Raw genomic sequence first — 14,660 nt, 5'->3', positions numbered from 1 at the left:
GCTTACAGATAATGAAAACCTTAATTTCTGTATCAAATTTGTATGAAATAAAAACTTGAAGTACAGCAATACATCTATATTTAATGAACAGATGTAGGCAGAGGACCTACACATTACATGTAAAAGGTATCACAACTCTAACATATTTTTAATCAAGTACAAGTAAAAGTAACCGTCCAAGAAATTATTTAACAGTAAAACGTTTCAAACCATTTTTAGAAGTAATTCTTTTTTTCTTTCAAACTTTATGACCCCAATTTAGCTACTTTATTCTCTCATCCCTTTAATTATAGACGTTTGGCGCCCCCTCGAGGTGAACAAATTAACTGCCTCGATAACCCGGAAATACATTCTATCTCCTTTGGTTGCACGTGCAGAAGGTAAGCAAAATCTGAAAGTCGGTCTGTTTCGAGGTTTTTTTAGTTAAAATTGGTTTCTATTTGTAGTTATTGATTATCTTCTGGTTTGTTTGGGATGTTTGGAGCGAGGCGGATAGTTCTTAATGGTTAAATCTGACATTAAGCTCGTTTGTAGTCCTTTAAACGCATTTGAGTTTGATTGTGACGTCAGATTCCCTTCGATCCAGCTGTTTTAATGATGTCGTGTTTTCCAGTCCTGCTCGGTCCAACATGGGAAAGTCCAAACAGACCGGAAATCATAAGGGCGACAAGAAGAAGAACATCGCTAAGAAGTGGAAGACGAAGCGCCGGACCAAAGATTTGGACCAGATACACTCGGACATGAAGCCGGAAACCGCGGCCAAGCTGCTGCGTCAGGACGTGGACTATGATGTAACGGGATGCGCACAACACTATTGCTTACACTGCGCGTGAGTGTTTCCTATGGACGGGTAGAAAGGAGTTAGAAGTTTGTTTAGATTTTAAAATCAGTATAGAGTTTGTTAGTAAATGTTGGCTAACAAGTCTGATTTTGTAGGAGATTTTAGAAATATTTGCTTTTTGTTTTTGTTGCCTTTATTGACACATTTATTCATTAACATCACAAAGCAAAGTCAGAATAAAGTCACTGATAATTAATGGCCGCCTGACTCTTCTCCTATGTGTTTGTTGACTTCTTCTCCTGCAGGCGATACTTTGTCGACATGCGATCCTTGAAGGAGCATTTTAAAACCAAAGTACATAAGAAGCGGTAGGTGGCAGCATCATCCTGAGGAGAGATGTTTGTACCTGCAGGAGTGTGGCGGCTCACCTGTGTTTGTCTGCAGGTTGAAGCAGCTGAGGGAGGAGCCGTACTCGCAGGCGGAGGCAGAGCGCGCCGCAGGGATGGGATCCTACATCGCCCCGAAAACCATAGAAGTGAAAACGCAACCAGTGGAGGAAAACATGGACTGAACGCTGCTTATTGGACGGACTCTCATTAACAGAATCCTTCTGTTATTTATTATGATCACAAAGCTGCTATTTTTATGACAGCTTGTAACTTTCTGTAAACATGGAATAATAAAGTAAAAAACTACATATTAAAATGTTAAAATTCTAGCTTTCTCTGAAATTGCAGAATAATTCTTAAAAGTAATTAATTATTCTAATTTTGAGTTGATGTAATTTTGCAGTATACAAATAAAAAACTGATTTGGTAAGACTGATAAAATTATATTTAAAGGGGATTTTTTTAAAGCAAAATTCACATTTTGCACATTTCTTCCATTTTTCTCGACTGCTTCTAGAAACATCCTAAGTGCTTTAAAAACACCAGGCGGATTTCTGGCAATAATTTCATGTTTTCTGGTGTCTAGAAATGCAATGTATCACATCAGCAGGCATAGCCCGTTGCCTAGTAACTTCTAGCATAGCCTAGCTCTGTTACCTAGCAACCCCGACTGAGTTCCAGCATTTGGTCAGGGGGTTACAATGGCTGCTGGAAAAGACAAGTGTATTGTTCTTGACTAACTATATCTGTTTGTCCAGTGTCATTGGTGGCTATGCTAACTTAATTGGTAAAATTACAGGATCAAATTAATTCCTTATTTAAATTATATTAAAAATGTATTTTAAGAATTCAGTTCAAATGCGGAACTGCAGTAGGTAATAAATTCATAATCTTAATATTTTTCACATTGCACCTATAAACGTCAATGTGTTTAACTTTGATTTCATGTAAGCAAAATGAAGTTATTTATTCTGGTTTTATTATTTTCAGGAGAGTTTATTTCTCCAGCTCTGATGGAAAAGCAAATGTCCACCTCGGTTGATTTGGATTGGAAACTAACAGCAGTTTTCTTTCTGGCACAAAAACTTGTAATTAACTCTTATTAGGGAGACATTCTTTGGACGGTCAAGGGGACCCTGCCCCTTTAAATGGGAGTCCCGAGCCAGCACGTCAAGATATATCTACGAGTCATACGACGAGAGCTTCCGGTTTATTTTCAAAATAAATACGCGGTCAGCTTGCCTTTTGTATTTTACTCAATCGTTTTCATTGTAACACAGTGGGATAATTCGTGTTCAATAAGCAATAAAACGAATAAAAAACTAAACAGTAATGACAAATTTACAACATAAAAAAATTAATACCCAGCTGCCTTTTCAAAAATATACTAGAATTAAATGCAATTATAAAGTTGATATTAATTTAGGTTAATTTAGAGAAAAATATATGGATCAGACATACATGGATTTAAACATGCAAAGTAAAAAAAACTTTGCAAACAATAAGAATGTGCAAATAATGGCAAGACGCTTATTTGCAATGAGAAAAACGCAGCAAGAAGGCAAATGGAGTCATAGTTGATTAAGGTGTATGGAGTACTATGGGTGGCAAAATTCTATAAATAAAGACGCCATTAACAAATTAAATGTATAAAATTGTCAAAAACTTTATTAAATTTACCAATACATAATTAGACATATTCAATTAAATAAGTTAATAAATAAATAAATAAATACACCAGGTAATCATCAATTAAATGTCCCATGAAATAATTAAAAATAAATATTTAAATAACGAATTTAAATAAAAGTATTTAAAGAAAACCTTTATTTAAAAATATGTTTCATTATTTCACTGTGTATTTATTTATGATGTAATGAAATAATTTAAACTGTCAAAAGCCTAAGAAGTCTCCTATGACGGCACATGAGGACATTTGTAGATAGGAAAAAGAAGCACATTTTTGCCAAATATAGATTCCTCTCAGAAATCTTCTAGAAAACACTTGAAAATTTCTGAGCTACAAAAGTCAAATGATTGCAAAAATAATTAAATAAATAAAATAAAATAAAATAAAAAATCTGCCATAAACTTCACATATTTTCTAGAAAAAAAATTACAAATCTGAAGTTGAATAGTTTCTATTTTCGCTTACAAATTTTGTTGTTCTTTCTGTGAATATTTCTGAAATTAGTCTCAAAATTAACATTTTTTCCTGACAAATTTACCAGTTTTGGAGCTCAGAGAATTTCCAAGTTTTTTCCAAAAAATCTCTTAAATTAATCTCAATTATTTTTTTCTATTCTGGAAAAAGAAAACATGTAACCTAACTTACAAAATTATCTAACTTGTAGCAAATTTAATAATTTGCTACAAGATAACTCAATAAACTTGTAAATTAAATTGTTAGTAAATTACATTTATCTAAGTAAATATCTAATGTTAAGTAAATTGTCTTGTTACACATAAATAAAGTAAGATTGGCAAATTAATTCAATTACATAAAGCAAATGAAGTTGGAGCTCCATTCCCTTTTTTCAGTGTACCCACAATGGCCTTTCGATCTTCGGGGCTTTTATTTTGTAGCCCCGTTTGCACAACATCCGGTTTTTGTCGCGTTGATCAGCGACACTAACTTTATTCGTGTAGCTGCATCCATATGGTTCCAGTCTGGATGTGGAAACAGAAATCTGTGCAGGCAGGAGGAGAAATAGCAGCTGGAAAACGGTCGCTTTCCCCGGCGAACTCTTCTTCTTCTTCGGTTGTTTTATTTTTTGTTATTTGAAGCCCTGCCTGCAGCAGGTTTAGCAGCTAATCAGTCTGCAATGAGCTGCTGAAGAGGGAGTCGAGCATGGCCGGAGACGTGGATAAAAGCACCCCGGAGAGAGAGCGCAGCACCGGGGGCAGTGGGCAGAGGAGTCCGGGATGTGGAGCCTGGTTCCGCGGATGGATGTGGACGCTGCTGGCGGTCTGCGCGGTTCCTCTGGCTGGTTTTGGGATAAAATACTACCAGAACTCCCAGCTACTCAGGCGTCATGTAAGATCCACTTCTGGGATTTACATCTCAGTTGCGTTTAAAGATATGATTTGATTAATCTTAGTTACGATTAATGATAAAAACGTGATTTTTGTTATTTTTACTCGCTGTTTTTCTGACATCAGTCGCCCCTACAAGTCCCATCAGCAGTTTTGTGGCGCCGCTGTGGTTTTATTGGGTGGGTAGGTCTGTCTGTCTGTCTGTCTGTCTGCCAGCTGCTAAAACATCACTAAGCCTGAAGTCCACAGCAGTTTGGCTCCAATTTGTTGTTGCACCCCCTCCTAAACCTCCCTCCATTGTAGAGCTGCTGGCAGACACGCATCTTCTTCAGAAAGGCAGATAATGTTTCCTCGGGCTCCACCAGCACAACGAGCGCTGCAGATTTCTGACTTTAAACTGAGAATTAGGACTTTTCCCCCCAAAGTTTCTGATCTTAATATTGGAATTCTGTGAAGAAAATAGAAGGATCTCAGAATTTGCTTTGGAATTCTGACTATTTTCTCCAAATTCTAACCCTTTTTTCCAAATGTACTTTTTTCCCAAACTGAAACTTTTTTCTCAGTATCCAGATTTTTTTCTTCAGATTTCTAACTTTCTTTTCTCAGAATTCTGACTTTAATCTTGGAATTCTGTGAAAAAGAAATCTGAGTTTTGATTTTGATTTGAGAGTTCTGAGGGTAAAAAAATAATCTGAATTTGTAGTTTAAACCTTGGAAAACTGACTCAGAATTCTGATCTTAATTTTAGAAATTTGGGGGAAAAAAATCAGAATTAACATTAGAATTCTGACTTCAATCTATGAATTGTGACATTTTCTCCAAATTCAGACTTTGATGTTGGATTTCTGACTTGTATTCTCTGAAATCAGACATTTTTCTCAGATTTATCACGTTAATCTCTGCTTTCTATCATTCTCAGCCATGTGAGAAAATCCCTTAAATTTGACTTTTTCCTCCTGAAAGTTCGCTGCCCTCCTCTCTCTTTCATTAGCTGATTTCTCCCAGAAGTCATGATTCTCTTTTCTTTCAGTGGCTCTATTCTTCCTCCATAGAATACTGATAAATACATTTGTCGTGATCTAAGCATGTGACTATTTGTTCCCTGGAGTGTTTCAGTTCAGCTGATGTTACGACTCATCATGTCCCAGTTTTTGGTTCAGCATTAGTGATCTTTAAATGGTTTTTGTGTAAATAAATGTCCGTGTTGCTCATCAGGAAGAGGCGGTTCAGACTCTGGGTGTCGAAGGCCTGTTCCTCTTCTCCTCCCTGGACACGGACCATGACCTGTACCTGAGTCCGGAGGAGTTCAGACCCATCGCAGAGAAGCTCACAGGTCAATCTTTTCACCTGTTTTCATTTCTTAACCAGTCCTTCTGTTTCTCTACAATATTCAGCCCTTTCCCTGTGATTTGTGACCTTAAAGGTGACTTATTATGCTTTCATGTAAAACCAAACGACCAAAAACTTTCTGGAGTTCCGCTTGGGTTGCTAGGTAACAGGGCTGGACTTGGCTGGCGCTGCTAGGCAACGGCGCTGCTAGGCAACGGCGCTGCTAGGCAACGGCGCTGCTAGGCAACGGCGCTGCTAGGCAACGGCGCTGCTAGGCAACGGCGCTGCTAGGCAACGGCGCTGCTAGGCAACGGCGCAGTGGAATGTGACTCAACAATCAGGAGGTTTTTGAAACGGCTTGTTTTCTAAACACCAAAACCATTAAATTATTGCCAAGAAATTGATGGTTGGATTTTTATCAGCTGTAGAAACCCAGATGAAAGTATAAAAACATAAATTTTGCATAATAGGTCCCCTTTAGATATTATTTTTATAATAATCAAATCAAAGCAGCTTTTAATTTGTACACTGCCAAATTACATCAATGTGAAAAGATGTTAATATAATTTATTTCAAGAAACACTTATTGAATCCAGACTTAGCTGGAATGATCATGTTGACTTATTGTCAAAACGGCTGTTTGGTTGTTTTTTTTTTAAATGCTTTGGCTGTTTTCAGAAACAATAGAGACCCAAATGAAAATATGAAGTGTACAATGCAAATTTTACATAATAGGTCAACTTTAACTCTTGTTTTTGTCAGTCAAATCAAATCAGATTAATGTAACATTTCACATAAATTCTCAATGAAACACCTTCAGGTCTGTGGTTGTATTAAGTTTAGGGGATGAAAGTCCTTTTCCAAGGATCTGTAACTGTGTTTCCCTTGCAGGGATCACAGCGCCGGTGGATCTGGAAGAGGACGTGATCGACGACCCAAACGGAGAGACTCTGGTTCTGGAGGCCAGCATGAAGCCTCTGCTGCTGGACTCCATGACAAAAAGCCGCGACGGCTTTCTTGGGGTAAAAACCATTAACTGAAAAGCATCCAAAAAGTGTTGAAATGTACGAAGCGGTCTTGTTTTTGTGCAGGTTTCTCACAGCTCGCTGAGTGGCCTCCGCTCCTGGACGCAACCCGTCGTTCCCTCCTCCTCGTTCCCCGCCGGACACTTCCGGGTGTTTCTGCCCCCAAAGGGCAAAACGCAGCCGGGAGACGCATGGTGGGTCATTCCCAGTGAGCTCAACATCTTCACTGGCTACCTGCCCAACAACCGCTACCACCCTCCAACCCCAAAGGGCAAAGAGGTGATCCAGCACTCCAGCTCGGTGTGTTTGGGTTAGTTTGGGTTTTGTTCTGATCCAATGTTCTGGTTCTGCTGCAGGTTCTGATCCACTCCCTGCTGAGCATGTTCCACCCGCGGCCTTTCATCAAGTCGAGGTTTGCACCGCAGGGAACCGTCGCCTGCATCCGAGCCAGCAGCGACTTTTACTATGACATCGTCTTCAGGTGAGGAAGCTAACAACTTCCTGTTTGGAGCATAACAGCATCTTTGTTTAATTACAAAACATGTTTTGTAATTAAACAAAGTTTTAATTACTAAAAAGTAGAGAGTGAAAGGGAAGCATGTCAGTTATGCTAGCTTGACTATACGACCTTAACATGTAGATGTGCTGTGGAATTTGGTGTGTTTTGGTTCAGCTAACATAAAAAGGCAACATAAACACCAACTCTGACAGATCATCGGTAGAGCAGGTGTTTAAATTAGCCGCAGTGGTAGTTAATTAATTAGCTTCCTACCACAGACATGTATGGTAGGAAGCTAATTAATTAGTTTGTTAGCTGTAGTTTCCACCTTCTGACTTTAATTTTAAAAATACAACTTTATATTTTCAGAATTCTGGAAAAAAGTTGCAAAGTTTTTACTTTAGAACAGTTTCGAGTTTCAAAATTCACAAATTTCCACTTTTTTTTTTTTTTTTTTTTTTAGAAAATATGAGTTTTTAAAATTTTGACTTCTCTAAGTCTGAAATTTCCAATTTTATTTCTAGAAAATTTGAGCTTTTTCTTGCAGAATTTGACTTTTCAAGCACAAAATGTTTTATTTTTCTTCTAGCAAATTTCTGAGTGATCTAACAATTTTCTTGTTTTTCTTGGTGAAAATTTATTCTTTTTTTTTTTCTCTGTATCTCTCCGGCCACAATACATTGTTGTACATCTCTATGTTTCCATCTAAACATGCAAATTCAGTTTTCTCAGATCTCCACTTTGTTCATGGTTTTTATAAATAATTATTTTTAGTGATGTTAAGCTGAGTTTTTGTGTGGATGAAAGGATAAAATGTATAACTTTTTAATTTTGCCAGATGTCCAGCTGTGTGGACTAGGAGTTCATCTCTTAGTTTAGAGAAATAACTTTTTGGTTTTGTTTAGAATTCTGGAACCTGAAACCTTAACACAATTGTAAACTAATAAAAGGGAAGAAACTAGACTTTTTGTAGTTTATAGTCTAACTCTGGAGCTCACAAATCTATATAAATATGTCGCTCTTGCATTGAAATGAGTGTAATACAAGATCAGACTCTCATTGTGTTCACACCTGCAGGATCCACGCAGAGTTCCAGCTCAATGATGTTCCAAACTTTCCCTTCTGGTTCACCCCGGGTCAGTTTACCGGAAACATCGTCATCTCTAAGGATGCCTCCCACGTCCGTCACTTCCGCCTTTATGTCCCCAGTAACAGGTAAAAGCTGCTGCTGTTTGTTTTCCCTCTGCTGTTTACACTAAATAAGAAATGTAATTAAAGTCACATTTGAATTGGATTGTTCACGCGATAAGTCATTAGAAATCATGGCAGCGACGGATGTAAACAGTTACATGACATTATATTAACAATTACCGCCATTTGTAGCCAAGCGAGGAGAGTCGGTGTTAGCTACTGTAGCTGCGTTTCTACGGGCCAAATAATGGCGCCATTTGATATTTCGAAAATCAATTCGCTTGAATAAAACACGTGAATTTCGAAATAAATTGTAGTTTTTGACACTAGGGCGAGATGGTTTTGGCCGCATTGAAATAAATATATTTTGTAAAATACGTTTTCACGTCATGCGAGTCACGTGATCATCAACCGGCTGTAGACATTGGCGCAAACCACGAAGAAGACGACCTGAAGGAAGATGGCGCGGCATAAACAAACCTACTCGCGTGATTTCAGTGGCGTTTCTACGTTAACAGAAACACCGCAATTCTGTTTTTTCGACAGTAGCGGAATATGAGAGGTTTTGCGCTCATTTGTGCCGCAGGTCTCTGAACGTGGACATGGAGTGGCTGTATGGCGCCAGCGAGAGCAGCAACATGGAGGTGGACATCGGTTACCTGCCACAGGTGTGAATGAACGTTCACTCCCGCACGAAGGAATCACTACATCACTTGTTTTTGCTCTGTAATAATAGAAATTACTGTCTGATTTCTTAGTTATTTTCTGTTTTTCCCGCTTAGCAGATAAAAGTTTTCATTGTTTAAGTTAACCTGACTACTTCTATTTCTACAAACACGCAACCGTTTTATCTCCATTTTGTCTTTAGTTTAACTTCTATTGAAACTATTTATGGTAAATATATCAAGTTTCAGTCACTGAAGATCAACCTGCCCTCTCCTCAACACATTAATAAAATTGATAGAAATGAACTTTTTGAATTCTTATGAAACATTTTTTAGCGTATTTGACACACATTAGTTTAACATCGATTCTGTTATGAAATTCATTCCCTGAGAATGAACTTTTTCTCAGCATTTTGACCTTAAACTAAGAATTATAATTCTGTCAGTGTGTCAAAATCCAAAGAAATGACCAAATATTCTTGGGTCTGATGTTTTTAGACCTCACATTGTTTCTTCTAAGGATTTCTAAACCTGCACTTTTCACTCTACATTCTGAGAAAAACATCAGAATTCTGAGAATAAATTTGGAAATCTTGAGTTTAACATCAAAATTTGGGGAAAAAAGTTGGATTATAAGATTAAAGTCTGAATTTTTCTGAATTTGTTCTGTATAAAGTAACCAACTTATTGTAATTTTTTGATTCTTGCACTTTCCCCCCTGCAGATCTGAGTATAGATATGAAAAGCGGTTGCAGTCAGGGTATTTTAACAGCCCTATTTAGATCCACTGTAGTTCAGTGTGTCAGTAGGAAACCTTTTCGTTTGCAGTTGGAACTGCGGTCTACAGGCCCCTCCACTCCCTCTGTCATTGTGGACGAGGATGGAAACGTCATCGACAGCCGGGACGGACGCAGCGAACCCATCCGCTTCGTCTTTGAGGAAATTCGCTGGACCTCAGAGATCAATCAGGAGGAAGCTTCCCACCGCCTGGAGGTCACTTTCTACCCGTTTAAGAAGGTAAACGTCCATTAAAGAGGCTGAACGGTCAGTAAGTGGCAGCAGTGGGTTGTTGTTGACTGCCATGTGTTTGCAGGTCCCCTACTTGCCTTTTGCAGAGGCTTTTGAGCGAGCCGAGTCGGAGAAGAAGCTGGTCCATTCGATTCTGCTCTGGGGAGCTTTAGATGACCAGTCCTGCTGAGGTAATGTTGCTAATGAGGAGCTAATATTACAGGATTAGCCATCCAGCTTTAATAACTGCCAGTGAGTGAGGAATTTTCACCCACACTTTTCAGTAAGGACAGCTAAAGCTAAAACACTAAGTTGGCGCCCAACCTGAAGGCTCTAATCAAAACCATTTGTTCTGCTGACGTTCGACTTTAACTTTAACCATGTTAGCCATGCTAACCATGCTAACCATGTCGAAGTTGGCTCACATGTTGGACACAACCCAGTGGCTCTAATCATAAACATTTGTTCTGCTAATGCTAAAGTGTTACATCAACATGGTGTTAGCTGGAAGCTAAAGCTAAAGTACTGAAGGGCTTTGGTCAGAAAACATGCAAAGCTAAAGTAGTAAGCTCAAAAATTAGCTCCACTATTAGTACTTTAGCAGAATTATACCCAGCACTGGTCAGACAAGTTGATGTCATTTCTTGATTCTACAAGTTTTTCTACTTTTTTCACCTTCAGTTTGTCTTTAAATGTCTGCAGGTTCGGGGCGAACTCTCCGGGAGACGGTCCTGGAAAGTTCGCCCGTCCTCGCTCTGCTCAACCAGAGCTTCATCAGCAGCTGGTCTCTGGTCAAAGAGCTGGAGAACATGCAGGTGAGCGGCCAGTGCAGCGGAGAACCAGTGAAACCACTGACCCCTGTGCAGCCACACAACTACTCAGTTTGTTTCTGTTTCAGGCTGACAAGCAGAACCCTGCACTGAGCGAAAAGGCCCAGTTACATCTGGAGAAGTACAACTTCCCAGTGGAGATGTTGGTGGCGTTGCCCAATGGAACCATTGTAAATATTGAGTCAACTGATTTGGTTTCTATGCTTTTATTTTATTAGAAAGTAGATTTTATTGTAAATTAGAAGTTACTTGGAATGGCTTTGACTTACTTTTACTGATATTTAATATTGTGGATGGAGAAGCAATGAGCTGTTTCCTCTGGGGATCAATACAGTATATTGTATTCTACATATGACTCATGTCAAAATGTTAATTTAGTAAATACATGTTGGGAGAATCTGCAGCAGTGTTATAAATTACCTTGAGAATGATAATTGTTGGTTGTTGTGTAACCAGACAGTCCTGAACTGTTTTTGCTTTGGACTCTTGGTATCAGTTTGTTGTTCAGAGATATGCAGCCTCCTTTCCTGATGAGATAAGAACGGAAATGGCTTTCTTGTGTATTCCTCAGGTCCACCACATCAACGCTAACTACTTCCTCGACCAAACGGCAATGAAACCAGAGGATGAAGGGGCAACTTTCAGTTTTTCTGGGGGGTTCGAGGACCCCTCCACATCCACGTACATCAACTTCCTGAAGGAAGGCCTGGAGAAAGCAAAGGACTCTATAACCCAGTACTAACTGTGTATTTCACAGCAACTGGCACCAGCCAGCATTTACAGAAGATTTATCATCCGTCTGCAGTAAAAAAAAGTTTTTTTTTCTCCTTTTTCCGCTTTGTTTTTATTTGCTTAAACACTTTTTGTGGTGAAATTAGGGCTGCAAATTTAGTAATCAGTTATTCTGACATAGGGCTGGACAATAATCAATAACACATTTCTTGATAGATCAATATAAACTGATATTACATTTGATAAAATGTTCAATAATTGCATTCAAACTCTCATGGCTACTTTAGCAAGTTGGTGGAATCTTCTAACCGACTCATTCATTGGTTCCCTAGCAACAGCTTGTTGAGTAACTTATGGTTCCCTAGCAACAGCTTGTCGAGTAACTTATGGTTCCCTAGCAACAGCTTGTCGAGTAACTTATGGTTCCCTAGCAACAGCTTGTCGAGTAACTTGCACAGCAGCAGTTTAAAGTTCTGCCACAGTGACTCATAACTGCTTAAAAATAAAAACTTTATAGGTAGAATAAGAAACGTGCCAAAAGTTTGATAGTATTTCAGATATTTAAAACAAAAACTAATGAACAATTATCAATATCGACTGATGCATAAAGCCCTATTATTGATGTTGTAACTGCTTAAACTTCCTTTATACATTAGAATTGCATTAAAATATTCTTTAAAAATGCAATTTTTTATTAAATAAAAAATACAATTTTTGATCTTAATTTCAATAATTTTTTGACCATTAATCAAATAAAAATATGCTCTAAAATGAATGTAAATTTCTATTTTCTATTTACAATTTTTGCTTAATTACTGATGTAATTCTGTATACACCAGTTAATGATTAATTACTTAATTAGTTCATGATTATTTCAGAAATGAATCGGACTTCATTTGATTAATCACTGTGGTCTAGTTAGCAATTAATCAGTTACTAAATTATTTGATCATTTCATAGATTATTAATCACGATTAATGGTTTCAGTCCTAGTCAAAGTAACCTTTTAGCAGACAGTGGGCTCTTCTTCTTGGCCTTGGCTGTGTGCTGTTGAAATGTTTTGGCTCCCGCCGTGTTTTGTGCATTTTGTGACGTCGTTGCCTGAAAGCTCTCTGAGTCGGGCGACGCCTGATGTTGATGCCGCTGCAGCTGCAGGAGCAAAAACTCAAACTGGCACTAAAATGTGTTGAGTCCAGATGTGAATGTGATCAGACCAAAGCGCATCGTTTCATCTTTATTCCACTTTATTCACGTTTACAGGAGACAAAACTGATGTTTTAACTGTAAAGATGTTTAGTATAGAACCTGTTTTACTGTTTTCATCGTTAATTTACGTTTGAGGGTAAAACAAGTTGGTTTCTACAAACTTTGCAGAACTTTAACTAGGTCATTTCAGTTTCTTGTACAAAGCCTTTTGGAGAAACAACAGTTATTCCCTGAACTATTGGTGCCATTTTTCATAATAAATACACATTTTTCTGTACAAGTTGGTCTTTTTTATTAACGGTTCTGGTCAGAAACATTAACGGAGGAGAATTCAAACATCCAAACAGATTTAAAGTGTTTTCTCTGCAGCTGGATAAGAAATGTTGAACCAAATATTAGGAGGCAGTTTAGATCAAAAAAATGATCAATAAATTCAAAGCTGTGAATTAAACTTTGCCTTAAAAAACTGAAATGTTTTATAGAATTACGACGGAGCGATAGAACCACGCTAAGAAAATAAAATATGAGGGTCAAGTGTCGTAATTAGTTTCCATCGGCCTCTTAATATTAAGAGTCAACTGAGAATTAAGTCAAAATAATACAAGAATAAAGTTGCAATATAAAACAGTCATGAGAATAAAGTCATATGATCATTGAATTATTCTCAGTTCTTTTAAAATACTAAGACTATTTTCAAAATATTATGACTTTATTCTCATTATTACATTATTAATAGTATGAATAGATGAATCGTTAATGGATTGAAATAATCTAATTTAGTAGTACTTTATTCAGTATTGATAATAAAGCCATAGTACTATGACTTTATTCTCATAAATTAAATTTTTAGTTTTTATTTTGGTAGTATGGCCGTAATACTTCATCGTTTAAAATCACTCCAACTTAAAGAACATTCATCATTAAACCCCCAGAACAAAATGGCGTCTCTGCAGGTGACGAGTCACAGCAAACGTTTCACCAGCCGTGTGGATCCGTTAAGCAACCATCCAGACTCACATGGTGCAGATTTCCAAGGATGGACGTCGGGTAGGAGGGTCAGAGTCTGGAGCAGCAGTGATGACGGTCGTCCTCCAGTTTCTACGGCGTTTTACCGTAGGACAGGATGATGATGATGATCAGTGGTGATGAAGAGCAGATCAACTCCTCAGATCTCGTAAGTATTTTAACATTAGTCAGGCAGTCAGAAGGCAGGATTATATTTACACACGTTAATGTTCAATTATAAAACAATGAGGATGCTAATTTACATTAAGAGCACTCAGTTTGGCTGAGGACAGTCTAGTAATATACGTCTACATAGATGTGATCTACATAGACGAGTTTCTTCTGGGCGATTAGCCGTGTCCTCAGCTGAACGTCCACACCTCCAGCTCCATGATGCGGAAATCGTCGGTTTCAGAGAGGCAGCAGTTGTTGAAGGTGTAGCAGGGGCTGCTGCGGCCCAGATACAGGTTCTCATCGACCCACAGGCCGAAGTGACCGCTGGGGAGGGGAACCGTCAACCAATCAATCACCATTAATCCATTACTGAAGTAATGTCAAGTAATCTGTCAACCAATTAATCACCATTAATGAAAAAATAATTTGATCAACTATAATTTATTGATGATTGAAACAATTAACTAATTTAGTAATGATTAAATCTGACTAATTGATTTTGTCTTGTCAACTAATCCATTAATCATGATCAATCAATTATTAAAATGATTATCAACTTATTTAGTTATGATTAAGCGATTATTAAAATAGTAATTCAGTAATCAATTAATTGTGATTAATCAATAATTAATAACTGTTTTATATTTCAAAATAGAACCGTATAAAGTGCAACTAATTTAATAAGTCTTTACTCACAATCACAATTAATCATGATTAATCAAATAACAAAATAATTGTCAACTAACTGAGCAATTGAATATTGAAAACTAATCGATTTGATATAATGAAT

General features: G+C 37.6%; 3 protein-coding genes and 1 long non-coding RNA gene across 9 annotated transcripts in view; 2 read left to right on the top strand and 2 right to left on the bottom strand.

Annotated features, from left to right (window-relative positions):
• The first annotated feature begins 293 nt into the window (after positions 1–293).
• Positions 294–1,600, top strand: znf593 (zinc finger protein 593). Its single transcript, XM_044142471.1, has 4 exons — positions 294–380; positions 614–829; positions 1,087–1,149; positions 1,226–1,600. The coding sequence occupies exons 2-4, from the start codon at positions 630–632 to the stop codon at positions 1,350–1,352; spliced, it is 390 nt and encodes a 129-aa protein (XP_043998406.1). The 5' UTR covers positions 294–380; positions 614–629; the 3' UTR covers positions 1,353–1,600.
• A 2,202-nt stretch (positions 1,601–3,802) lies between these two features.
• selenon (selenoprotein N) lies at positions 3,803–13,813 on the top strand. The gene is made up of 12 exons (XM_044142470.1): positions 3,803–4,207; positions 5,422–5,539; positions 6,427–6,557; positions 6,627–6,839; positions 6,917–7,041; positions 8,137–8,274; positions 8,837–8,918; positions 9,744–9,932; positions 10,009–10,114; positions 10,626–10,738; positions 10,822–10,923; positions 11,325–13,813. The coding sequence occupies exons 1-12, from the start codon at positions 4,022–4,024 to the stop codon at positions 11,493–11,495; spliced, it is 1,674 nt and encodes a 557-aa protein (XP_043998405.1). The 5' UTR covers positions 3,803–4,021; the 3' UTR covers positions 11,496–13,813.
• On the bottom strand, positions 6,347–8,517 carry LOC122845917. The gene is made up of 3 exons (XR_006373160.1): positions 8,431–8,517; positions 8,131–8,314; positions 6,347–7,082 (listed from the first exon to the last, which is right to left on the bottom strand). It is a non-coding gene; the product is annotated as an uncharacterized LOC122845917 (long non-coding RNA).
• si:ch211-15d5.11 (nuclear receptor coactivator 7) overlaps positions 12,959–14,660 on the bottom strand; it is a 19,057-nt gene continuing 17,355 nt past the window's right edge. For all 6 annotated transcript variants that reach the window (XM_044142463.1, XM_044142464.1, XM_044142466.1 and 3 more), the window contains one exon: positions 12,959–14,194. In XM_044142463.1, the coding sequence (XP_043998398.1) occupies positions 14,059–14,194 (136 nt within the window). In that variant the 3' untranslated portion in view covers positions 12,959–14,058. The remainder of the gene's footprint in view (positions 14,195–14,660) is intronic.

This window comes from Gambusia affinis, linkage group LG16 (genome assembly GCF_019740435.1).
Source record: "Gambusia affinis linkage group LG16, SWU_Gaff_1.0, whole genome shotgun sequence".
NCBI lineage: Eukaryota > Metazoa > Chordata > Actinopteri > Cyprinodontiformes > Poeciliidae > Gambusia > Gambusia affinis.
The sequence above is the reverse complement of the archived record's forward strand: the minus strand, read 5'-3'. Positions and strand labels throughout refer to the sequence as shown.

Excerpts from the sequence above, each read along its gene's own strand:
- znf593 (XM_044142471.1), top strand. The coding sequence starts at position 630 with ATGGGAAAGTCCAAACAGACCGGAAATCATAAGGGCGACAAGAAGAAG. Across the intron at positions 830-1,086 it reads CACTATTGCTTACACTGCGC|GCGATACTTTGTCGACATGC; the intron begins GTGAGTGTTTCC and ends CTTCTCCTGCAG. Across the intron at positions 1,150-1,225 it reads ACCAAAGTACATAAGAAGCG|GTTGAAGCAGCTGAGGGAGG; the intron begins GTAGGTGGCAGC and ends GTTTGTCTGCAG.